We start from the raw sequence: 27,331 nt of genomic DNA on the forward strand, positions 1-27,331 counted from the left end.
TTTTTTTCGTGTTTTGTTCCAAATATTTTCGTAGTATTCCGAGGCTTACTTTTAAACTTCAAAATGAAACATTTTCTCAAGGAATTGAGCAAAGAATAGTGTGAAAATTGGAGAAAATGACCAAAACTCTGTCAAAAAAATCTTGTTTCATGAAAATTAGTCAAGCCTGGCCATTGTTTTGGCCGGCCAGCCAAATAATTTGGCTGACTGGCTAATTTTTCCAAAAACAAGGCAGCTTCGGCAGAATTGTTGATGAAAGCGTATGGATCTTGCATTTCAGATATTTTCTTATTATATTCATGCACTAGATATATCTAGGCCCTCTCCATTATCATCATTTGTCCTCCATTTTTAAAAGGAAGATTGCCATCTTCCTAAAAGATGGCATCCATTTTCAACCACCCTTATCACTCTATCAACCTTGTCTCCTACCTCCTTGACTTTACATTCCATTGATTATCTATATAGAGAGATAGAGAGACAAGAAAAAAGATAAAAAGAATTGAATTGAGAGAGAAAAGACAGAGTTAGAGGCAAAAAAGAGAGAAATGTTAGTTTTGAGCAAAAACATAAACACACACTCATATCTCACTTTCCATACACCAAACCATTCCATAAATTCTGAAATAGCTCAATTCTAGTAGTTTTGATCAAAAAAGAGTGAGTGTTGTTGAAATTGAGAAAAACAGAGAGTTGTAACTCTCCCCTTCTCTCCCTCAAAAAAAAAAAATAACACTGTTAAACTACCCAAAAACACCATTCCAACTAGAATTTCGAAATTTGAACATGAGAATTGAAAACGTACTTCATAAGCTTGAGGGTAATCAAAAGGAAGTTTGGAAATCAAATCCTTCCTTGGAAGGTAAACTTTGCAGACTTTCTATTTTCTTTTTTCTTTTTTTCTTCCTTTTTTTTTTCTTGTATTACTTTTCTTATTTTAATTTCATGTTATAAACTTGTTGTAAGCTAATTGAAAATGGTTAGTTGAACCACTTCATCTTTGCCGTCTATTTTTTTAGTTTTTGAAGCAAAACAGAGTTTCGACCTAGCCTTTTTGGCAGCTTGGGGCCAACGTTTTGGCTGACCAGCTCATTTTTTTGCTGGTCGACCCTTTTCTCTTGGACAGAACTCCAACAGCCTCCCAGTGTCGAACAAAATAGTCTCTGAAGGTCTCCAAGGCCCCCCTGAAGCTACTGTTTTTATGTTAATTAGAGAGTTTGTGAGGTTTTAATTTTTCTTGTAATAGTTTTTATTTTTCCCTCTATTTTGGATATGCAATATTCAAAGTTGTAATAATTTTCTGCCCCGCTTCTTTCTATCCTGTTCTTTTACATGCTTTTTATATTCTGCAAATATGTCATCACATCCATGCTTTGCATCCATGTTTTATGCCTTAAGATCCGGCTAAATTTGCATCTATGAGTTTAATCGATAATTATATGATTTTGTGTGCTACCTCATGTTTTGAGATGATTTATATGTCATATATTTTAGAAGTTGGATTTGTAGTTGCATTTCATAAATGAATTGCATTAGGATTTTGTATATAGGATCATGCATGTTTTTACTAACTTTGTTTTGTACCTATTTGTGGGACGTTAGTAAATACATGAGTTTTTATACTTTAGCATCCTACTTTTTTGTGTTTTTCTTATTATGCCATACATTTTACCATGCGGCTATTTGATTAGTTGATATATGTTTATGATTGCCGATAGATGGATGTTGTGTCTCTCAATTTGGAACAGTATTGATTTTTCATGTTCGTGAGTTCAATTTAATTATGACTTATACAAATCTCAAAACCTTTTCAAAATGCATAAAATCAAACTATTCCAAAATAGATGACAGTTTATATTTGTTTGCTTCACATAGTAATTTTAAAATTTGATAAATAATCAGAATATGAACACATAATGAAAATAAAAATCATATCATAATTAGTAAATGCCGATCTTTTGATTGGGTGAGTAGGGATGCTCAGTTAATAACCTTCCCCTCCTATACCTAAGGTTCTGAGCCATGCTCCTTGGTTACGACAAACAATGGCCTTGGCACGAGTCACGGATTCCCTAATTCTCCCCAAATAAATATTAGGTGGCGATTCTGAGATCTGATGACGCAATCCATTTCTGGCAAAATTTTTTTGCAATAAAATGAATTTTCTAAAAATTGTCAAATCTGGATTCTCATCTATATTTCACATTGCACTTCAAGAGAGCCGAGGATCCGAACTGTTAACGCACGCGAGTACTCCCCAGGCGGTGTTACCATATCGTTAGGAATTGTTATTGATTTAATAATTTATTAATAAAATTAGTCATTTGTTATAAAATTAGAAACTTTAAAGGACATAATGTAATTCGCTAAATCATAGGAAATAATTTATATTTTAAACAAACCTTAAGGAGAGTATTTATAATTTATCCAAAGTTTAAATAACAAATCTGACTAAAGTAATTTATTTATTTTTTTATTACATAGAAATTATTGAGTCGAGTGTTAAATAATTTAAATCTAACTTTAAAATTTAGAGCAAATTATAAATACATCTCTTAAATTTTGTTTAAAATGCAAATTATTTCTTGTGGCTACTAGAAATTACATTTGGCCTCTTGAAAATTTTAATTTCATAACAAATGACTCATTAATAAATTATCAAGTTAATTAATAGTTCTTAATGATGTCAAATTTTGGTTTCAATTAATGATTCAGGTAATTTTATTATTTATAGGAGAACAATTAGAAATTTTATTTTTTCATTTAATTCTGTTAAATAAAAAATTATGATAAAGGAGTATTTATAATTTTTCAAATTATAATCTGTGTTTTAAGTAAAGGTTGTTGGGGTTTACTTATTTAGTATACTTTTAGACTTTTTACAAAAAATAAAATAAATTATGTACAAAAAAATAAAGACATAATATAACCCAAATATATTTATTAAATAAGTATATTTATTTAGTACATTTTCAAATAATTTTTAAATCCCAAAGATGTACTTTTAATTTACTCCAAAAAATATTCAGCGTGTTTGGTTTCAGTTTTCTAAATTAAATTTTTTGAGAATTGAGTTTTTTTATCTTTTGTATTTTTTTATTTTTTGTGAATATTTTTAAAATTTTAAACATTTTTTTTTACTTTTTTAGATGCACCTTATTTAGATGTATCTAAAAAGTAAAATATTTGTGAAAAAATATTTTTAAAAATAAATAAATACATGAAAATATGAAAAATATACTAAATTTTCATAATTTTTTTTATATTTTTGATATTTAGTGAATTTTTTAAAAAAAATTATACTTTTTAAGTATATTTATGTTTGTATGTCAAAAAATTAAAAAAATATATATATTTAAAATATTAAAAAAAATAAGAAAATAAATTTTTTCAAAAAGTATTCTTAAAAAAGTAAAACTAAACAGAGAGATTAATTTTAAACTTTATTTAAACAACGTTTTAGTAGCTTGTTTTAAATTTCGACCCTGGGCCACGTTGTCAATTCATAGACTGGTCCACCACTTCTTTGGGATGTCGGCGCATTATGCCAAGTGCTTCTTCGTTAACTCTCCGCGTACGTGTAGAGTCGCTTGACCCATAACCCAAATTAAACCCACCCCCTAAATCCCAGTAATTATAATATTATCCTATTTTTCGAAGATTAGGGGTTATTTTAAGTCAACTATCTGATTACCTGTCACCAAGGACCACGCTACGTCACATTAAGGTATTTCCCGTAAATAGCACCAAAACAATGAGGGTATTTTCAGAAATTGAACTCCATAAATAGCGCACCGCCCTCATTAGCTGAACCAGATTTAGCTTCCTCATCCCATTTTCCATTTGTAGTATTCGCAGAAATAGAAACTCTTCACTTTGCTCTCTCTCTCTCTCTCTCTCTCTCTCTCTAAGCTCTTGATTTCAGTGTTTTGAAGTGGGTGACAGTTTGATTGGTGTTCAATCACTGAAAGTTGGGAAGAAGAGGTGGTCTGATTGATCAAATCTCAGTCTTTGGATTTTGTGTTTAATTTCGGTTAATTAACTGTTTCTCGGCTGTAGATTTGCTGGGTTGAAGCTGATATTTGAAGCTGAAAACGGTGTTTTTGAGTTCAAGTGAGAGCTGAATTCGATTCGTGTTCTCGCTTTGAATCTACGAAACGAAGTTTGGTGAGTTGTTTGGAGTTGAAATTGGTGAGATTTGAGCTATGTATGGTGTTGGAGGCTCACAGGCAATTTCCAGTGACTCGAATCTCTTGTTTTCGTCTACTTTAAAGCATTCAGATGGAGAATTCGACAAGAACAGAGAGTTCGTGAATTCAGATCTATATCATCATCATCAAAATCAAAATCAAAATCATCAACAGAATCAGCAGAGCTCTGGTCTCATGCGGTACCGTTCAGCGCCGAGCTCGTTCCTGGCAAGCCTCGTCGATGGCGGTGGTGCCGAGGATTTTGTGAATCCTCATCAATCACCGGTTCCTGAATCGGAATCCATGTTTTTGAGGTTCATGTCCTCCAATGGCGCCGTTGATTCTACGCCACAGGATCTACAATATCCGACGGTTATTATTAAGAACGAGGTACCAGAACATGTAAACCAGTATTCCACTACTTCAACACAGATGATTTACCAAACATCACCAGATCATCATCATCAGAATAGTGATTCGTTGTGTAGTCAGACGAATCTAGATGGATTGTATAAGGTTGGAAATGGTGGTACAGTTATGGAGAATCAAGTGCAGGGAAAGATTAGCAGCGCCAATTGCTCGAATCTTATCAGACAGAGCAGCTCTCCGGCGGAGCTTTTCTCTAACCTGAGCGTTGAAAATGGTATTACTTTTACTCCTCATTTTCTTGCAGTTGCTTGAATTTTAGAATTGATACTTTTTTTTTTTGGTTTGGTGTGTACTTGAATGTTTATGGCCACATATAATTGGTAGTACAAAACAGATTAATAATTAGCTGGAAAGTTTAAAGAGTGTTTGAAACTTTTTGCTCCTCAAGAAGAGTTGACTTTGAGCTTGTGTTTGGATCTGAGGAAAGAATGAGTTGAAGGACAGGAAAATACCAGTGGCTAATACTAATTAAAGACCAAGCCCTTTATGAGTTTTTTTTTTTTTTTTTTTTTTTCCTCCTTTCCAATTTTTGAATTGGCAATGCTATCAAGGAACATTGAATGCAAATTTATTGAAAAATAAATAAATAAATATATATGTCAAAAAAGAAAAAACTTAGCCTGGTAGAAGAACAAATTATGGGAATGAACAATGAAGAGTGTTGACAGTGAAGTTCATCATTTTAGTATTGTATTTGAGGAGCCCTAATTGATGGTAGTTTCAATTCCTTGTGTTTTTCTGCCATGATTATTGCTTTATGAATTTGTTGCTGAATATTTGTCATAAATGACAGGGTTTGCTGTTATGAGAGATGTTGGAAATTTTAGAGTGAGTAATGGAACCAATGGAAAAGCCAGTCCAACTAAGAGGTTGAATTACAATATAAACTTCTCATCTGGGCCGTCTTCGTGCTCAAGATTCATGCCTCAGATTGCTGAAAATGGAAATGAAAGCAGTAGTAGTCCAGAGAATGGGCAGTTGGGGAATGGTAATAGCAGTAATGGATTTTATGTACCCAGCTTTCAAAATGTTCCTTGGAATGAGTCTGGTTTCACTGGCCTGAAGAGGAAAAGAGACGGTGAAGAGAACTTCTCTGGTTTCAATGCATTGGAAAGTCAGGTAGCATTTGCTGATCATATGCAATTGTTTTGTCATTTGTTCAAATCATGCTTCTTTGTCATTAATTTTATTTTCTTGTCAGGATGGGGACTCTAGAATTTACACTACTGGTTTGACTCACCATTTGAGCTTGCCAAAAACTTCCGCTGAGATGGCCGCCGTAGAAAAGTTCCTGCAATTCCAACAAGATTCTGTCCCTTGTAAGATCAGGGCCAAAAGAGGTTGCGCCACACACCCACGAAGCATTGCAGAGAGGGTAAACTCTTCAGATATCATCTCTAACACTGTTTGGTTGGGGGATTTTGGGAGAGATTTGGGAAGGAAAAAAGAAAAGATACGTGAAACTAGATGAAATGTAGATTTTTTTATTCCTATTTCATCTACCTTTTCCATTTATCTTTCTAAATCCCTTCTCAAATCTCTCAACCAATCGCAGCTAAAGGACTAATTTTTTTATCATGTTTTTCCGATTCTAAGGGACTAATTCGATAAGCTTTTTGGGTTTTTGATTCCAGATGAGAAGAACACGAATTAGCGAAAGAATGAGAAAACTGCAAGAGCTTTTCCCAAACATGGACAAGGTAGATTTCACGATTCCAGTTGTGTTTCACATTGACTTCAAACTTATATAATTAGAAACTCAGTTTTTATTTTATTTTTTCAATGGCCAGCAAACAAACACGGCAGATATGTTAGATTTGGCAGTTGAGTATATTAAAGATCTTCAGAAACAAGTCAAGGTATGCCCCAAGAAAATACAAAATCACCCTTCAAATCAAACCACATGAATCTCCAACCAACTTTATCTTCCCTCATCAAAATTTCTTGCTTTTGTTGCAGACACTCACGGGCACTCGGGCAAAATGCACGTGTTCAAGTAAGCAGAAACAACTTTCAAATTCCACTGTGTGACTTGCTTGTGTACAGATAAAAAGGGAAAGATGGAAAGGAAAAAGACAGCAAAGCTAACTAATCCTTTGCAGTCCATTGATAAATGATATGTGGGACTGAAACAGAAAGCTTGTGTTATCTTTTTATCGAACAACCCAGATCAAGTAGATTAACCATCCCACCTATAATTCTACTTGTATAGCAATAATATGTAGCCCATGCTTAGATTGTACCTTATTTTATGGAATTTTGAATGCTTAGTTGAGAGGTTCAACCAACTTGAAATGATACTTGCCAAGAGAGAGCCTAGTGTAGATGTTGTGCTGATTGTAAAAATATGAGTTAGCTATAAACTTGAGATGGGATAAGATGATTACTTTTGTGAATTATATCGTGCTAGTATTGTGCCAATATATGGCTGTACCAAAGAATTTTCATTGTGTGTTTGGACCAAACTTGAGCCTAATTTAAGTTTGATTAATATAAGAGTACTTACGTATAGGTCATAATAAGTGGACTTATTGTCTAATAGGTCTTATGAGAAAAATTTGTCTTAAAAAAATATCACTAATTATAAATTTTAACAACAATTTATAAAAATTATGACAAAAAAAAGTTACCAATTGTCAATTTTTAGCGACGTATGGAAAAAATTGTCACAAAAAAAATATTTTTAGTGACAATTTTACCAAGATTTATTTTCAATAGGATTTGATGAGAATTAAGTTTAATTATTAGGGCCGCCTATTGATAGTTTATCCTTAATATAATTTGAGTTAGAATAAGTTGGGGCTCAATTATTATCTATATGTAGTATAGGAAAATGACGTGTATATAATAATATGAAATAAGTTATGTGTTTAGACACATGTTGGTTTTTTTTCTCATTCAAATGACAAAATTATAAATGTGTGTGTGGCAACATGGGTAGAATAATCTCTAGAGATTTAAATTCAAGCAAAAGAAATCAAGACAGTGTGTTTAAGGTTCTTTTGCCTCAAGACTTTTTAACATTGAATGTAAAAAATGAGAACTGATTGAGGAGAATTTAAGGTGCCAGGTAGTAAATGAGCATATAAAACTTTTAGTTAATTAATAAATATCTCAATTACAAGAGGAGAACCGAGTACATTAAATTGCTACTACTATTCATTCGAAGCAAAATTACTAGTAAACAATAAAGCAAGATATAAAATCTACCCCTACCTATGGTTATGGCTAATCCTATTAAATGGAAAGAAAGGGAAATGCTACCATTTGCACCCCTAACATATGGTATGCACCTTATAAGGTCTTGTTTAATTAACAGAATTAAAGGTGAAAAGATTAATAATTTCATGAATTAGTGTAGGATTAGTTATCCAATTAAATTAGTGAGATAATCATTTATTATATATTCATTTTTTTTTTCATAATTGAAATTATGAACCCCTAACCCCTTTCAATATTAAAAATTTACCAATTTTGTCGGATTGAATGTCTGCCGTACATGTAATTTAGTTAATAAAATTTACAATCAAACATGAGATTGTGAATCTATGGACTAACATAGATTCACAATCCCAAACTTATGCTACAATCCTGAGAGGGAGAATTATGAGCCAATTATGGGCCGAGTTAGAGGCCGAGCAAATTGGAGGCCCAATGGTGCGTTAGGCCGCGATAACTTTGGATTTTCCCGGAGTTGGGGCTGCTCAGAGATGGACCGAGCCACTTGGATTTGCGCAGGTGATAACCGCGCAACTTACGTTGCTCGGTCAAGGGCTCGTATCGTTTGCCCGGTCGAGAAGCTTGTGCCAGAAGCCCGGCTGGATGGCCTTTGGTTGACCGGTACGACCAGTCTGAAGGTCGGCTCTGCCGGAATGCTGCTGAGCATAGCTGGAAAGGATCTCAGTTCTTGGAGCAATTGGGCATGGAACATAGCATGGCCGTCGACAGCCGAGAAGATTCAGCCCGGCTGCCGAGCTCCCAGTAGAGTGGGCTGGCAGTCGGGTTAGGTGATGTTCAGCAAGATTTGTGCTGACAGATGGGATAGCAGAACCACGTGTCGAGAAATCACTAGGAGTAAATTTGGGGCACAGAAGGTATATAAGCAAGTCTGTGCCCCCCATGCCGAAAGGGCGAACATTGGGTAAGAGAAACACTTATACTCCATTGACTCCTCATTCTCTCTATCCTCAAGTGTGTGCTAACTTGATCGTCGGAGGGGTTTTCCGGCCACACACCGCTGGGTAGCTCACCGCTGTTGTGCACGCAGGTGATCGGATAGAAACGAAGTTCGGAAGCAAGAGTGCGGGCTTGCCTGAATATTTGCTCCCCGCACAAATCTTACTAATCAAACATATCATAAAAATTCATAATTTTTATCACAAAATAACATAACTTTTCTCACCATAAAAAATATAACTTTTTCTCATCACAAAAATATAACTTTTAACTATAAAATATTCATAACTTTATCATTTGTTATTTTGGGATTTACACTGTAATTTCGTCATTTGTAACTTTTTTTTTTTTGAAAGATAAGCCAAAAAAAAATTTATTGATGAAACTCGGAGTATAAGTTTAAGAGAAATATATCAATAAAAGAGGTGAGTACAAAGAATATCATAGTTAGACTAGACGATCCCATCTAAGTTGGCACCGCGAAGCAAGCCCAATCATATGCTAGTACACCACCAAGTTGTAAGAAACCAACCAATAACAAACAACCAAGCAATACACAATAGAGAGCAAAAAAGAACATGAAGCACAATCCCAATGTGGTAGCAGCTGCCTTCCGTGCTCCAGATCCACCAAACACTTCATAATTAATCTTCCCATTAATCTTTTCATGGCAAACAAAAGGAACCATAGTTCCAGCCCATCTAAGCAGCATACATTAAGGCACCAAAACTTCAAACCAACAAGCAGAGCAACAGCAGTTTGGAATTCAAACCAACTACTTGATTGACTACAGACGAAGAATAATGTCATCGATAGAGTATTCCTTGAGCTTGGAATTGGCTTTGACCCAAAAAGCTACTCTGAATTTTATGAGATCAAGAACAGATTCCCAATTTGGTTGCACCTTTTCAAAAATGAGTTGGTTCCGAACATTCCAAATGGTCCACATAATTGCGAGTGGGATGGTTTCCCAAATGGTTCAAAATTTCTTCTTGACCACTGACCCTTGTCACCAATTAAGCATTGTTCTAACAGACCCTGGAGGTTCCCATTCCAAGCCCCACCAATCAATACATGCAGCCCAGATTTTCCACAATACCATACACTACAAAAATTCATGACCTTTATCACAAAAGATCGCAACTTTTCTTACAATGTGCTCCCTTTTAGAGTGCACATTGCAACATTCCCCGAAATATAAGATTGGAATGAAAGAAATAGAATTCTAATTTGATGGACTTTGATTCGGGGTTACTCTCTTCATTTGAACAACTATTTATAGATGCAGTGGTTCATGTAATCTTTCAGCAACCGTCGAAGGAGCAACAATTGTTTCGCACGTTTCTGTGATCTTCACCCGTGCTCACTTTCTTTGTTGCGAGTTTCCCTTCTTTTATTAAAATTCAAATCTCTTTCAGCAACCATTGAGTTTCAACTGCATTTCCTCTAGCATGTAACTCAAGTGCTAATATGTTCCTTCAATTATCCTCCACATGTACCTCTGGGCCCATCTACAATTGTGTACAAAAATGTGTGTGGACTGCCATGTGCCTAATTCCCATAGGATGATTTAATTTAGGCACGAACACACCCTGCACCAGCATAATACAGAATTGATTGTGCTGCTAGAGTAAATACAACTCTTCATATCTCCCATGAACTTGGGCTACATGGACTACTATGGTTGCCCATTACTTTCTTAACCCTCATGAACCTTTCATCTTCACTGTAATGGACTTTTGGTGATCATAAATATGCCCAATGCTTTAGGGGAAATTCTACTTCCAATCACCAATTCCTCTCGCTCCACACACTCTTTAGACAATTCATCATTCCTTATCCAAATTCTAACCTGTAACACTTGTGTTACTCTTTTATCTCCATCTCCGATGGTTGAAAACTGCTTCCATGATGGTTGAAAACTACGTCCATGTAAGCAGAGGAAAAACTTCTAAGTTACTATGGAATGCAGTTCCACATCCTAAGCAAATGCTTACTAACCTCTTGGATAAACATATCCTGATTCTACTAGCTAGGGACGATCATATTCCCCTGAAATTGGCTACAATACTTCTTCTAGTTGGGAAAAGTGGGTGAAAACTGAAGATCTCATCCTTATTACTCTTTGAAGCTCAGTGACTTGCCCATATTTTCCAATTAACTAATCTCTTAGCGTCAACTAAAATCTGATTTACACTTGGCATTCTTCCTTTCTTCCTACTAAATCCCTTCGATGCATCCTCCAAAGGTACGACCTTTGAACTGCATCCTGACATTTTCTTGTGCCAATCCCAACTAGACTTGTCTAATTGGTTGGAATTTGTAGACAAAAAATTCTTTCCAATTGGTTTCAAAGATGATCTGCCGCCACCTCTTTTTCCTCCCAATCCAGAATTGGTCTGCGAACTCAAATCTGCAATTATGTTCATTCTCCTTACCACCAATTTGCCCATTTCCCTGTGCTCATCAAAGGTAAAAGGCCTAAATTGTTGTTGTTGTTGTTGTTGTTGCTTTCTCATATCTCCCATTCGAAACACTTCATGAGCAATCCCCCACAAAAACTTTTTGTGAGCTAATGACATCCTTCCAGACGACATGGACTAAATACCATTGCTCATATTGAAGTTTGTATGTTTTTAGTTTAACTTCCACGCCTTTCGCTCTAGCATCAAGCTTCTGATTAGGACCATAAGGTGTCAAATACGAGGCTTTAAACCTTCTTGATGATTTTGATAAGTTCGAAGCAGATTTTCCTTGTTCTCCAATGCTCAGAAATGAGAGGCGTATGCTTACAAGAAATGCATGGAACGCCAAGATTGACGGAAGCTGAATTTCCAAGCATAGGCCCAAGGAATGCATGCAAGACTAAACAGGCTCAACTAGAAAAATTAGACTTGATAAAGTTAAGGGAAACACCGAAGAATTGGTTCCATTTTTCTGAATTCAATTTTTTAAAAATTGAGTTTTTTTGTTTTTCATTTTTTGTTTTTCATTTTTTTTAGTTTTTAGATATACTTAAAATAAATACAATTAAAAAGTATAATATTTGTGATTTTTTTTATAAAAAAAATTCATTAAATACCAAAAATATAAAAAAAAAAAAAGAAAATTCAGTACATTTTCGTATTCTTGTGTACTTATTGATTTCTTAAAATATTTTTTTACAAATATTTTACTTTTTAAGTACATATAGTTAGATATGTTGGGAGAAAACAAAACAAAAAACCAATTCGAAATATCCGAATCCGGCACAAAAATAGCGGAAGTAGTTTATTCTCCCTCTTTGTGTGAACCTATTAGGAAGTAATTTAATAGAGCACAATATATTCTGAAAATAATCTGAAAGCGATGATCCAACAATCACACAACAAGGCGACAACAAATTTTTAACGTGGAAAACCTTCCCAATGTGGAAAGGAAAAACCACGGGACCGTAGTCCACCAAATATCTCCACTATAAACAAATAATGGATATACAAGAGTTCTCTCTAAATAGAACTAGAGGCAAACAATCAAGAACAACTTACAAATAAGCTTCCTTGGCAATCAAAGATCAAACTACAAAGTTTAGGAAAAATCTCACCAAAAACGGTACTGTTCACGGGCCAAAAACTAGCAGTAGAAAACTCCAAATCTGATCTCCACCGTCCAAAATTTAGAGTCTTGAGTTGTGAACTCGCCTACCAAATTTCATCTCAATCGAACACAGATTCTTGTTGATCAGATAGCTTGATCACTACTGGACAGAATTTCTCCTCTCCTCTCTGTTTTGGTGGCAGCTTCTACGTCTCTTTTTGTGTGCAGAGAAAGGGTTTGTAATCCTAAACTTATGGGCCAAATCTTTCAAAAAACATAACCTCTCCATGTGGGCTTTGGAATTCATATGGGCTTACTAAATGTTTTGGGCCTTCCTCTGCATAGGATGGAAACCCAACCCAACAAGATATATCTAAAAAAAAAAAAAAAAAAATTTACTTAAAATATTAAAAAAATTTACTAAAAACAAAATAATAAAAGGAAAAATAAAAAATCCAATTTTTAAAAAATTGGAACGAAGGTGACAATTTGTTATCCTTGGAACTAGTGTTTTAGGGTAGTATGATTTATAGCTAAGCCAATTGCTTAAAGTCCCTCAATTAGCGCCAATAACAAGCAAACAATACGAAGACAAAACAGAAACATTGAAATCTCATTTCCTTCAACCTTTTTTTTTTTTTTTTTTTTTTTTTTGAACATTGAGAAAAGTTATGTCAAATTTTAATTTTATGTTATAAAATTTTAGAATGTTATTATAAAAAAAATACCATATACACTCATTTAAAAGTACATGGGACAACTAAACTAGGGAAAGTTAGCCTATCTCCCTTTTCACTTTGACACAGGAACAAATCAAACTTGAACAAGCATCTGTAATTTTGGTTATATCTGTTTGGAGAGACTAGATTGGGTGGGATTTACATTTTTAGAACGATTAGTCTTGATAATACAAATCCTTTTGAATTATGTATCTTATTATATGTTGGGATTAACATTTTTAGAACGATTAGTCTTGATAATATAAATCCTTTTGAATTATGTATGTTATTATATGTTTGAATTGACTCATAATTAAATTAATTAATCTAAACCTTACTTTAATCCTCCATTGTGTATCTCATTTCCTTTTTGAGATTCAACAATCTCCATCACGAAAGATATCTTAGCAACGCATCGAATTATTTTGTCCGAAAACAATAACAAGAAACATGTCTTTTTTTAACTTAACCTTGTGGAGGTAAAGTGTAATGTATAATTCTTTTCTTTTTGTCAATCAATAAGAGAATAATTACAAATATAAAAAATATTTATATCATCAAATAAATTATTAGTATCCAATAACTAGAAAGTCAATAAAACTTAACAAACCCACCAAATACTACTAATTATATACGATTCACATAATGATATCAAACTTTTCTTTGTAGGAGTTGAATTTCAAATCTCACACTATAAAATAGGAGTGTGCACAATACAATTTAAAGACAAAATTATAAATCAAATTGTGAATGGCGGATTAACAAATAACTAAACCTTGGTTTGAGAGGTTTTAATTTGTTAGTATATTTAAGAATAATCATAAACAATTATTAAGCATTTACATATTTAGGTAATATTTTTCATATATATAATACTAATTTGCAAAAAAATCTACAACTTAAATCACTCTCACATAGATTTTTACTTTGACATTCTATTAGAAAGGAAAAAAATATATTAATTATAGCAGAGCAATCCAATTTTAAAAGTACATTATAAATTTTAACTTGTATATCAAACTAACTTGCAATTGATTAGCGAACAAATTAGTATAAATTAAACGATTTTAACAAATTAAGCGATACTTTATATAGTCTAACCACAAAAGTATACATAATCACTTAGCCAAATGCAATAATTTTAATGCAATGTACCCTTAAAAGATAAAAATGTTTGAAATTATTAAAAAAAAAAATTCCTAATTTAATAATCAAATTTTAATTTGTCAGAAGCACATTTCATTTAGCATTTTTTCTTAGAAAAAAAAAAAAAAATTCACATGCGAAAAGAGTTAGCTCGTCGGGGGACGCACACAGTCGCGCGGTTTTCTCCTCCCACTCTCTCTCGGACAAGACAACCTATTCTTTTCCTCCACTTTTCTCCCCCAAACCCTAACCCCCTCTCTTTCTCAATTCTTGCTACTATATATATACACGTATATTTTACCCTATAACACTTTTGTAAGTCTTTCATTATCTGCTCTGTATCACTGTCTCTCCTCCACGATCGGAGCTGTAGATCATCCGTAGAATCAGCACCCGATCTGCCTCGAGCTTGATCGATCGGGTGTTCGATTCATTTTCTCTTTTTTCATTCCCTTCGAATTTTGGAATTTAGAGATTTGATTTGATTTGATTTGATTTGACTTTGGTTGAGAAGAGCACCGAGAGAGATGTCGAATTTGTATGGTGATTTCAATCAGAAGATCGATTACGTGTTCAAGATCGTACTGATTGGAGACTCCGCCGTCGGCAAATCTCAACTCTTGGCTCGTTTCTCGAGAAACGAGTTCAGTTTGGATTCCAAGGCCACGATTGGTGTTGAGTTTCAGACTAAGACGATTGTCATCGATCACAAGACCGTTAAGGCTCAGATTTGGGACACTGCTGGACAAGAAAGGTAATGCCTTTCTTTATTTATTTATTTATTATTTATTATTTTTTTCTCAACTTGTTTGTGTAGTTCGTTTCTTTTTGATTGAAGACATGGAATAGTTCGTTGATTGCAATGTTATTAGTCTGTTTTTACTTCATTTTTTGTTGACTAATATTTTTTTGCCTAATTTTTGTTGCATTTGCGTTTGAGTGTTGGTATGAGGATGGAGTTTTAATTTATTTGACTTAAAATACAACGCAGAGAAGCCTGTTGCTAATAACGGGAGGAACTTCTAATTTAGTATCTCTTCCACTTGATTGACAATGGGATGAGGTGGAAACAAATGGAAATATGGTAACAAAAATGTGGTTGTTGTGATAGAATAATTTTAGTAAATTTCAGTTGGTAATAATAATGTTGTTTCCAATGTAATGGCATTAGATATTTTATCAAGTGTAACTTCTATGTTGAGAATCGCAATGTGAAATGTTTACGGGAAGACTAAGGACTACATTATTTGTTGACATGTTTTGTATGTGAAGTATACAAGGATGATGTAATTGCAACCAGGGCCAGTTAGCGGGAAAAAGGACTTACACTCTCGAATATTTATTAGTTGGCCTGCTTGAAAGTACTTAAACCTTTTGCTGATTAAACACTTTAAATGTGAAACTTTAATGCTGAGAGTGAGAGAGACCAAGTTTGGAGCCTCTTCAAAGAGGTGAAGGCACTTAAATCCTTATGTTCCAAGTTAATGCATTTTTTTTTTGCTACCCTAGTTTGATTATTCATGATACCTAATGCATACCACCTGACCCAATTACAAAGGTTTTTAGGCAGTCTCAATTATATTTTTGAATTCTATAAAGATCTCCATAAAAATCCTTCATACTTGATTAAGAAAAAATCCTACTCCTTGGACCCAGGAGCATGCATTGGCCGTCCAACGCATCAAACAATGCTCCAAATATTTACCTGTATTATGTTTTCCTATCCCTGCTGCTTACAAAATTGTTGAAATAGATGCCAATAATATTGGCTATGGTAGCATTCTCAAACAATGCTATCGAGGTAAAGAACAATTAGTTCGTTTTACTTCTGCTATTTGGAAAGGTGCTCAAAAATGCCACTCCACAATTCAAAAAGAAATTTTATCTATTGTTTCTTATATCCAAAAATTTGAATTTGATTTATTAAATCAAGAGTGGTGATAATTGACATTGACTTTGTATTGACCTAATTATACTAAAGCTATGTCGATTCACAATAAGTATTTGAAGAGTTGTTGAAGATATTTGCTGTTGGCACCTAGAAAGAGTGGCGTTTCTGCTACTTTTGTTTTCTACTAGTTGTTGGCTAGATGTTTCCCGTCAGTATAGGAGAGAGGAGTGAGTGGGACAGGGAAAGAGAACTGTGGGCCTTAACCTGTCTTTGCAAATGCTATAGGCAGTTCTAGGCTCATAGCACATTAATATGTGCTCTCTCTCTCTCTCTCGCGCACACGCAAGTGCACGCGGGCTGTGTGTGTGTGTGGAAAAGATATCCAGAACTTAATTAATTCAGGGTGAAAATTTTATATGCTTATGACTCGTGCTAAGCATAGTTAGAGTACAGATCTGTACAACTGAGTGCCTTGCCTTCCTAGTTACTGATTGAAGTTGGACTATTTTCTCTTCATCCGCTTAATCCTAGTAGTTAAGATTGATGACTGTGCAATTCCTAACTGCACTAGTGTTTTTATGAACATTTGGTTATGCCTTATCCACTAAATGGGGAGATTGAAGCAAATGTTTTTGTGACTATGAGAATACGGAAAAGTGTTTCCAAGCTGTTCTCTATCAAACAAATGGAATTTCCGTGGAGGTGTTGTAGGGCCAGATTATAGATTTTTTTGTTTATCTTATATAAGGCCAGATTATAGAATCTTGAGAAACAAGATAAGATTCTCATCAATGAACTTCACAGAACTTTGTCAATTATTTTGATTAAAAATTCAGAACCTTTATTAGATGGTAGTCATGTGTTGATCTAGTGAGAAGGGCAATAATGTTTAAGTGAAAGTACTCACAAAAATAAGCTAGTTATCTTCAGAAGCAAAAAAGTGCTACTTTGTTGCTTGTATGGACATATGAATTGTTTCTTGTGCGTTGTATGCTTACTTTTTGAAATGTTGTGCCTTGTCTTGATCCTTTGGAAATCTCTCGATGTTTCCTCTTCTTAAATATTGCTTCTTGGTCTATGTTACACAAACTCTTCAAAATAGATCAAGTACATGTATCGGACACTATATTCAGATAAGTGTATGTGATGTGTCTAACAGTTCCCACCAGATATGCGTTTAACAACCATATTCACCAACTCAATTTCTTAAGTAATTATATTTAATACTGTTGTTATTTGTATTTTTCATTGCATAATTAATGTAAAATGAGTTAAGTGCCTTTGTTGGGACTGTCACATAAAACATTATTTTATGGCTGAAAATAGATGGGAAAAAAATGGATGTTTTTTTTGCCTAGTTCACATATTATTCAATTAGAGATTTGGTGGATCCAACCTTTAGATATACAATTGCACCCAATAGCCGTACTGAGAGTGCATGTAACTTAGATCCTAGTCACACAGAAGTTTTCTTTGATCTTAGTTTGACTTCTTAATGTGTTTGTTGAAGTTTTGACATATATAGCATGGTATAATTTCCATATAGAAGATAGTCTTGTTTAAAACTTTTAGAATTTACTAAAATAAGAGATTTTTTTGTGGTGTGAATTTTACTATTAGGTTGTTGACCTCCTTAGGATGACCAGTGTTTCCAACTTGCATGCATGCTTGATGGATCTTTTTCGTACCAAAAATAAATATTAAAAACCAAGTAGAAAGCACTACTCTTTAAAATAGAGGTCTAAGAAGCACGGACACATGACACGATACGGATACGACACAGACAGGCCGACACGTTAATTTTTAAAAAATACAGGACACGACACGTGGGGGACACACATGAAATATGCAATTTTATATATTTATTATATATTATATATATGCACACATCATTCAAAGATAATAAAAAATGTAATATGATACTAATTCCCATAAATTTATATGCTTTTTTGTTTTATTATTGTATCTTAAGTTGTCTTGTTTAAACTTATAATTAATTTCACATGTGTCCAATTGATAGACACATACGTTTATGCGATTGACAAGTGTGTCCTCCAAGTGTCCAAAGAGTGTCTAGGTCTTTAAAAAAAATTAAAAAATAGGACACGTTTTGAAGAGTGTTGGACACGTGTTGTAAAAGTGTCCAAAGAGTGTCGGTGTTCGGCACGGATGCATCACCTTCTTAGAAGTGTCCGTTCTTCTTAGATAGTGGTTAAAACCAGGTATCGTTCCAACGAGTTCAAAGAGGGTAAGTGTACATTAATTTCATATTTATTTCTAAATTAATTCAACAAAGATTGTTTAGACGGAGATAGCTAAACTACTTAAGAACTAAAACTAAACGAAAGTAATGTAAAGTTGAGTTTAGGTGTGGAAGTGGCAGTCTTAAGAGTTATTGAATTCACAACCAATCTTCTAATTATGATTTATTGATGTACTTCATGAAAAATTACTATTATGATGATAATGATGTATTGTGGCTCCAAGTTCCAACATCTTCAAGAATATTCATACATTCGAATCACGGATGTGAATCATCATCGGCTATTACAAAGCATCTACGCTAAACTACGGTCATAGGCACATCTTTTCTTCTCTAGGTATGATTCATTCGACAATTTCAATGTACAAGAAATACCATTGTAGAACTATGTATTTAAAATCATAGAAATCAAATACATATGAAGTTTAATAAAATTTTTGATTGCGTTAAAACTCTAAAAATATTATACAATCATCATCATAACCATCAATTTCATAAAGAAAATACAAAACCCTAGCTACTTGATTGAGGTTTCATCAAATCCTAAAATATAGTGTCTAGCCGCTCATGGTTGTAGAAGAAATCTCCATGTAGATGGTTATTCCATCTTCCAATCCTTGCTTTGCTCTTTGGACTTCTTGTGGAACTCTCACCTCTTCCAAAACCAAGCTCTTAATAACATGTAACATTCTCTCTCAAAGAAGCCACCAGCTTCCCTTGTATAAGTGCTGAGAATAATCCTAAAAATATAAAAAATTTGTAACAGGTCCTGCTTGAGCACGTTGCATCTGTGCTTGAGGACACGAAGGCAGACTCTCCTTTTCTTCAACAACTTAAGTGCTCGAGCACTCGGACTCTATGCTTGAGCACGATAAGGCAGACTTGTTTGCTTTTTTTAACTTTCAAAACTTCATCTCCTTGGCTTGATTTGGGCTTCAATGCATATTCCATCTTGCTTTTAAAAGCTCCAAATTAATCAGTGTGTTTGGTTTCAGTTTTCTAAAAATTAAGTTTTTTGCTTTTCGTGCTTTTTTGTTTGTAGTGAATATTTTTAAAATTTTAAGTATTTTTTTTTACTTAGATATATATTACTTAGATGTATCTAAAAAGTAAAATATTTGTAAAAAAATATTTTAAAAAACTAATAAATACACAAAAATACAAAACAATATATTGAATTTTTGTATTTTGTATTTTTTTTTATTTTTGGTATTTGGTGGATTTTTTAAATATTTTTTTCACTAAAATTATGCTTTTCAAGTGTATTTATGTTAGGTGTATCTAAAAATTAAAAACAATTGCTTAAAATATTAAAAAAAAATCAGTAAAAAAAAGAAAGAAAAGAAAACAAAAAAGTAGAATTTTCTAATAAGTGTTTTCAAAAAACTAGAAACAAACAGGGTGAATAGTATTTGAGCACTATGAACTCAAATACTTACAAAGAGAAAAAAATGCATTATAATGGCAGTGTTTGGCAACTTAGTTTTTAGGTTTTTTTTTGATTTTTTTCACTACAAGACAAATGTTTTACAAAACCAAAAAAAATCAATCCAAACAAAATATTACATCAAATTCCATAATCATTTCACTTTTTCTCTCACAAACATCACATCCAACCACAAAAAAACCAACTATCTTCCCAAACACAAAAAAAATTATCTCCAATAATATCCTACAAATAAAAAAATTTACAAAAAAATCCACTTCCCAAACACCAATAATATATCAAGTAACTAAAATTGAAGATTTGACATTTTAGGAGACTTAAATGTAAACATTTAAGCACATGTCAATGCTCGAGGAAATATTTGTCAGTTCATTGAGTTTGGTAACATGTCAGAACAAACAATTGATTTTTTTTTTTTTTTTTTTTTTTTTTTTTTTTTTTTTTTAAAAAAAAAAAAACATGAACTAGTTGCTTTATGTAGCATGGTGGTTGGTCACTAAAATGTCTAGGAATTTGGTTACAGAATGAAAGGATAGTTTAGGAGAATGGCTGGAGCTGGTGACTTGATTTGAATGGTAGGTCATAAATGCTTTTGTTTTTAGTAGGGTAATAAGGGATATAGATAGTAGAAACATATTGGCTTACTATATATATCTATCCTTGTCACTTATAAATCAATTACTATATTTGTCTGCCTGTCATTACAAGATTTCTAGTACTTCTAATTATAGTTGTCAAATCGGGATTCGTATCGTGAATCGAAATGACATTGTACTGAATTGCAAATCGAATCGTGAATCATAAAGATTCGGTCACTTTCTCCAAATTACTTAAAAACATACATCTACACATTTAGATGTTAAATATATCTTATGAATATAAAATATTTAGACTTAAATCTATGAAAATGTTATTTTAAATGATAATCATGTAGTTTAATAGGCAAGAAGTTAACAGAGATTCCTATGTAAGATCACCATCTTTCATTTTTTTCGTTTTTAGATAACCATTCTTAATAAAGATAATAACTAAATAGACAAACTATCAATTTCTAAAGTAATAATAATTAACAAGGATATTGATATTTGGACAATAAGTATACATACATTTCTAAGTTACAGTGAGTAAATAATAAGAAGGAATTATTTAGAATTTTTTATTTTAAAGCCTAAAGCATTTTAAAATGTATAACTAATCTCACACATGTAATATTCAATTTAATAAAATAGCAATAGGTAATTTATAGTGTAACTTTAATATTAAACATCTTTAGAAGATGTATTATGATTTTTTAAAGAGAAAAAAAAATGAGAAGAAAGGTTAAAAATATGTTAGGTCTGCCTGAATCTGATTAGATCCTATTAAAAATCCCATGATTACTAAAATAACAACAAATCATGTATATATGTTGGTTATTTTGGTATTAAACACTACTAGAAGTTGTATTATGTCATTTTCACTTACAAGATGGAGAAAAAAAGAGTCCAAAATATGTCGGACACAATAATTTCAAAAATTGCATGAATCGTAAAAAGTGAATCGAATCTTGAATTGTGTGATTCACTAGAGATTCACTTCCAATCTAGATTCACCCATAGATTCGTATCGATTTTGCAAAAATTGAGAATCGAATCGTGAATCGTAAAATTCTGATAACAGAGCTTCTAATCTACCTAGATTCTCTGCCTAGTTGGAATGTCATTTAAATTATAGATAAATTTGCCTCAAACCATCTTTTCTGGTCAGCAAATGCACATAAAATCAAATGAAAATTGAAGTAGGGGAAATGCTACAATGTGCAGTTGCATGTGCACATTGTAAAAAAAGTTAAGTTTGTGATAAAAGTTATGAATATTTTTTGATGAAAGTTATGAATGGTGAAATTATGATCTGAACCTAAAAGTTACATATATAACTAAAGTTATACTTTTTGTGAGAAGCAAAAAGTTATACTTCTTGTGACAAAAGTTTTCCATTTTGTGACACAATAAAATTATGTTTTTTGCATAAGGTGCATACCATAAGAGTGCACATATAGTAGCCTTTGCTGGAAGCAGATATCATATATTTATTCATAAATTTCTTATGTTGATCTAAATTTGATTTTTATATCAATATTATTTCTGAATTGAAAATATTATCTAGAGGCCAAAACTACTGAATTCCACTTAGTACAAGCTTTGTATCAGTCTTATAAATTATTTCCTCTTTCGATGGATGATCTACCTTATCCTAGTGATAAAATACAAAATGTGGTATCCGCAGTGAAGCAAGTATGTGGTGGGAGATATGGTTGTAACTAGCTATAAGCTGGGTATGAGGAGAGTTGATGGTGGTACAAAAGCTTTTCTAATTATTATATAATTAGAGTAGGCTATCTGAGTCTCTTTTTGGTTGGATTACTTATAGATTAGTTGGCAACTTGTACTCTTGGGGAGTTTCATTGCTTAGGATGGATGAAATAATATTTGTCAGTGAGTGGAGCTGACATTGAAGATTGTAAAAGTGGAGATTTATTGGGCTATCATATGGGTCTGAAATGGAAAAAAGTGGAAGATTCGGAATAGCAATTTAGTAACAGTAGATATTTAGAAGGAACGGTGTTAAATCATTAGCAAGAACTACCTTGGTTATTGTGTGAAGGAGGGATTTAGGATGATACTTCCTTTGGTTTGGAGATTGCTAGCTTAAGCAAAATTATGCCTTGTGATTTTGCAAATGATTTTGATAAATATTAATAGGCCAAGCCTTAAAGCAATATATTAACCTACCAGACAACTTAACTTTTTTATATGACTGTAGAGAACTGAAACGTACATCTTGAAGTGGATGACTGGAAAGACTGTCAATGCTAGCACTGATGCATACATATGATAGCTTCTGTGCTGGATGATATAGGCTGTTAGATAAAGAGTGCCAACTGGGATTGATGGGTCATCATCCAAGAAGATACCTGATGGCTTTGGTGAGGAGTTGTAGGCTAGTCAGAGTTGACGACAACAAAAGGGGAGACAAGAACTTAGAAAGACATGGATAACCCTTAGTCCCCTCTATCTACATGTATTCATCTTCTGTAATATGTTCTCTCGAAACCCATATCCTATAATAATTTCCAGTGCAATCATGTTTGAGCTATTATAGCTACTAACTCCTGGGAAAATATGTCTTTTGCCAAGGCCATAACTCGTCTTTTTTTTTTTTTTTTTTTTTTTTTTGGCCTTTTGTTTCTTTGCCACCTTCAATTTGAACAAATTAATCTCCTTTAAGTACATTCAATGGCCCTGTAGGGCTTAATTCCAGCTTATTTCAGCTTTTAGCTTAATTTAAGCTATTTTGATGTGTTTGGTTCAGTTTAACAATACAACTTATAGCTTTTTGTAAGTCTAAAATCAACTTATTCTTTGAGTGGGGGAAGAGAAACTTAATTTATAAGTTAAAAATCAGCTTATGTTTACAGTTATAAGTTATAAACTGTTAAGGTATAAGTTATAATCACTTTCCCACAGCTCTACCAAAAGGGTTATTAAATTGCTTCACTTTGCAATGGTCAACCTGTCTTAATGAATTAATCTTTTGTTTCTTTTGTTATTGCCACTATTTTTCTGCAAATATTTGAAGTACGCATTTGGCAAGTTGAACTAAGAAACAGGATTTGTATCACTAATGTGATATAGTTGAGATTTATGAGCAGCAAATTCAATTATGAGGCAAGTTGAACTAAGACAGCAACTTAAAACAAATCATTGAAAGAGGAAGAGTTGGTTGATTTATATTACAATAAAAGCCATGGCATCGTGTGGATGGAAGAGGCCTCCTATGGTGGCTTTTTTTGCTTAGTCTGCAGCTCAAAGATTCGTACTATTAACAACTTAATCAGAAGAAGACATATTTTGGTGAATTGGTGTTCTGTGTGTAAGAGAGGGAGAATTGATGAACCATATTTTAATTCATTGTCAATTTGCTCAGGAGCTTTGATCCTTGATTCTATCTTGGTTTGGGGTGGGAGTGAGTGTTCCACTGTCGAGTGGATGATCTTTTGCATTGTTGGAGTGAGAGTTAGAGTGGGGAAGAGGAGGAAGAAGGTGTGGAGATTGATTCCTCCATGCGCTATGTGGCTTATTTGGGGAAAAGAAATCGAATGTGTTTTTTATGGAAGAGAGGTTCCTTTGTATAGGTTAAAAAGTAAGAATATGTTTTTAGTAGGGGTGCAACTCGGGCGGGTTCGGTCGGGTTGGGGGTCTGCCCAAGCCCGACCCGAATTGTATTTGGCACTGCCCAAGCCCGCCCAAGCCCGACCATGAACCCGAACATTGTTGCTCAAGCCCGGCCCAAGCTTTGTATTTTGAACTCGGGTTGCCCGAATTGCCCGAATTGCCCGAGTTCAGAAACCTGTAGGTAGATCTAAGGGTAGACATAAAAGATGCTAATCTAATGGTAGAAAACTAACCAAAAAAAAATAAAAAATAAAAATTAAGACTAACTCTTTTACTTAATAGAAGACTAACCAAAAATAAAAATAAAAATAAAAATTAAGACTAACTATTTTACTTAATTTATATATATTACATAATTTATTAAATTATATATTATATATTATATATTATATATTATATAATTTATATAATATATTAAATTGAATTCGGGTTCGGGTTGCTCGGGTTGGCCATTGGTTCTGCCCAAGCCCGTCCAGATTACAAGATATAGTTGCCCAAGCCCTAAAAAAACTCGGGCTGGGCTCGGGTTGCTCGGGTTGAGCCCGCCCGAGTTGCACCCCTAGTTTTTAGTACAGTTGGGAGTTGGGTGTTGCCAACCTTTCTCCTGTCCAATTTTTTGGTTTTCATAGAACTTTTCAACACTTGTGGAGGTACATGGAGATCTGTTTTCTGGGTCTTGTTTTGTACTTGGGTGTCATTCCCTTAATCCCTTTTTGAATAACATTTTATTATTGCTTATAAATAAATAAATAAATAAAAATTATAATCAAAGCCTTTGCCTTTGTGTTAAGGGTAGGATTATGTGTGCTTGAAATTATGAATTAAAATTAAGCATGGGTTAAGTTGGGAGTTACTTGGTAAACTTCAGTTCATTGAGTTATTGTCAATCCTTCAAGCATTAATTACACTTAAATAATTTTAAAGTTGCTCGGGTTTCTGTTGCAACATATTAGTGATTGATTGATTCATATCATTGTTTAGGTGTTAACCCCTTTGGTACACACCCTTCCCCTCAACAGATGTGTACCATATGCATATTATTACATATTCTTATGGTAATCTTACATATTATTGCGGTTCAAAGATGTTTTGATGAAAACATGTGTAATATTACCTCAAAAATACATAACGTTATCAAAAAAATGTATAACTGCATTTCTGAACCACAAATTGGCGTAACACTACCATAAGATTACATAACATTTTCCACAAATTTGTAAATATGGAACACACCCATCGAGGAGTGTGTACCAAAGGGATTTTCTTTAGATTAAAATGATTCATGGGTTGAATTTGCCGGACTCATATGTTGAAAGGTTACCTACTCGAGTTACAGTCAAATATCATAATCCTATTTTGAATATGTATATATACATGATATGTTAAAGTTTCTCTTAATTGCAAGTTCTGAAATTCTGAAACATAAATTAACTATTGATTTTGGTGGACCAGATACCGGGCAGTGACAAGTGCATACTACAGAGGTGCAGTGGGGGCAATGCTGGTCTATGACATGACCAAGCGCCAATCATTCGATCATATAGCTAGGTGGTTAGAGGAATTGCGGGGTCATGCTGATAAAAATATTGTAATCATGCTCATAGGCAACAAGTCCGACCTAGGGACCCTCCGTGCTGTACCCACTGAAGATGCCAAAGAGTTTGCTCAAAGAGAGAACCTTTTCTTTATGGAAACATCAGCTCTCGAGGCAACTAATGTCGAAACAGCTTTCATAACTGTCCTGACAGAGATCTACCGAATCGTCAGCAAGAAGGCCCTCACGGCCAATGAGGAAGCTGAATCCGGCAAGTCAGCACTTCTCAAAGGAACCAAGATTGTTGTCCCCGGACAGGAGCCAGAATCAGAAGGGAGCAAGTACAGCTGTTGCAGGTCTTCATAGAACTGTTCTCCTTTCAGGTAATCCGTTTTTATCTTTCTCATTTCCCCCCCCTTTTTTTTTGCGCCTTCTCTATATGGTTGACGTGATTATAATGGTTCTCCTTTCAGGAGGAGATAACGGCATGACACCTCTTGTAAGAAATTGTTTGTTTGTTTGTTTGTTAGCAGTGTAGATTTTGGGTTGCTCGGACATTCAAAGATGCGACGATAAATTTCACTGGAAATTTTAGTTTGCTTTTAACCCTTTTACTTCGTTCGGCCGTCTTCAATGGCTGAAACAGGTTACTTTGTGTTTGTTGTACACTAAAAAACAAAGTCAAACTGCGAAATATTTAGTTGTTGATTGGCTGAGAATATGATTAATATGCTTCAAGCCAAACACACAAGTTAGCGAAGGCGATGATATTGGAAGATTTTTGTACTAAAAATAATATACTTGCAGAATTTTTTACCTAATTCTTAACAAGAATGATTCAATCTAAAAGTGTCATTTTGATAGGTCTTAAAGTGATCAAATGTAAATTTCTTATATCATTTTGTCTTTATTTTTTGTGTGTAATTTTTCTATTTCTATATCACTGTTCTTCCTTTTTAATCCGAGATTAATAGAACTATGTCTGTCGGCAACAAAATGATGTGTTGATGACTGGTTTTTATTGCTTTCTTCTTTCTTATTTCTAGAATAGATTAATTTAAGGACTAGATGGTTCTCATAGGAATTTTTGAATCTCAGTTTAATATATTGCTGGTGTTGGATCACCAATTAGCTTAAAAACTTTTAAATATTAAGAAATTAGTTCAACAATATATATTATGTTAAAAATGTCGTTATTAGAAAATGAGTGTGCAACCCTTTGTATTCCCAAGCACTTCCCCTGCACTTCCCCTCGACGTGTCTTTTAACAAGCTCTTCATCATTTTTATTATTATTTTTTTAATAATCAAGAACCGATCTTATGCAAAAGTCCTTTCACCCACACAAGAATGTAGGGGCTTTTCTCAAATTAAGGTAAAATAGCAACCTATTTCCCAAATTAGGCCATCCAAACTAAGCTAAAACGTGGTTGTGAACCACGCTTTCACCGCTTTTGTGACCTTGCGAAAAATTTGAAAAATCGTAAAAGCGTGGTTACAAATCACGCTTTTAAGGAAATTTGATTTATACATAAAGTGTGGTTAGGAACAACACTTTTAAGTAAAATTTGTTTTTTTTTTTCAACCACGCTTTTACTATTGACTAAAGAAAGCGTGGATGAAAACTACGCTTTTAACCAAAATCTGCTTTTAAATGAAAGCGTGGTTCGAAATCACGCTTTTGTAACTAATATAAAATTCCTCCACCCCCCTCATTTGCAACCACGTTTTTTACACTTAGGTTTTT

At 33.5% G+C, this 27,331-nt stretch overlaps 2 protein-coding genes across 4 annotated transcripts; both read left to right on the forward strand.

Moving 5' to 3' along the window:
- Window positions 1–3,644: 3,644 nt before the first annotated feature.
- LOC114262736 (transcription factor bHLH130) lies at window positions 3,645–7,018 on the forward strand. Its single transcript, XM_028203117.2, has 6 exons — window positions 3,645–4,833; window positions 5,413–5,738; window positions 5,821–5,994; window positions 6,254–6,319; window positions 6,410–6,478; window positions 6,579–7,018. The coding sequence occupies exons 1-6, from the start codon at window positions 4,206–4,208 to the stop codon at window positions 6,648–6,650; spliced, it is 1,335 nt and encodes a 444-aa protein (XP_028058918.1). The 5' UTR covers window positions 3,645–4,205; the 3' UTR covers window positions 6,651–7,018.
- Window positions 7,019–12,999: 5,981 nt separating this feature from the next.
- Window positions 13,000–26,448, forward strand: LOC114262735 (ras-related protein RABA4d). Of its 3 annotated transcripts, none has more exons than XM_028203115.2 (3): window positions 13,000–14,990; window positions 25,504–25,968; window positions 26,119–26,448. In XM_028203115.2, the coding sequence occupies exons 1-2, from the start codon at window positions 14,764–14,766 to the stop codon at window positions 25,949–25,951; spliced, it is 675 nt and encodes a 224-aa protein (XP_028058916.1). In that variant the 5' UTR covers window positions 13,000–14,763; the 3' UTR covers window positions 25,952–25,968; window positions 26,119–26,448. The 3 variants fall into 3 exon arrangements, with proteins under 3 accessions (XP_028058916.1, XP_028058915.1, XP_028058917.1); XM_028203114.2 differs by having other exon boundaries at window positions 14,354–14,990; window positions 26,059–26,448; XM_028203116.2 differs by having other exon boundaries at window positions 14,354–14,990; window positions 26,116–26,448.
- Window positions 26,449–27,331: the final 883 nt, after the last annotated feature.

This window comes from Camellia sinensis, chromosome 2 (assembly GCF_055761805.1).
Source record: "Camellia sinensis isolate YWXY chromosome 2, ASM5576180v1, whole genome shotgun sequence".
Taxonomy (NCBI): domain Eukaryota; kingdom Viridiplantae; phylum Streptophyta; class Magnoliopsida; order Ericales; family Theaceae; genus Camellia; species Camellia sinensis.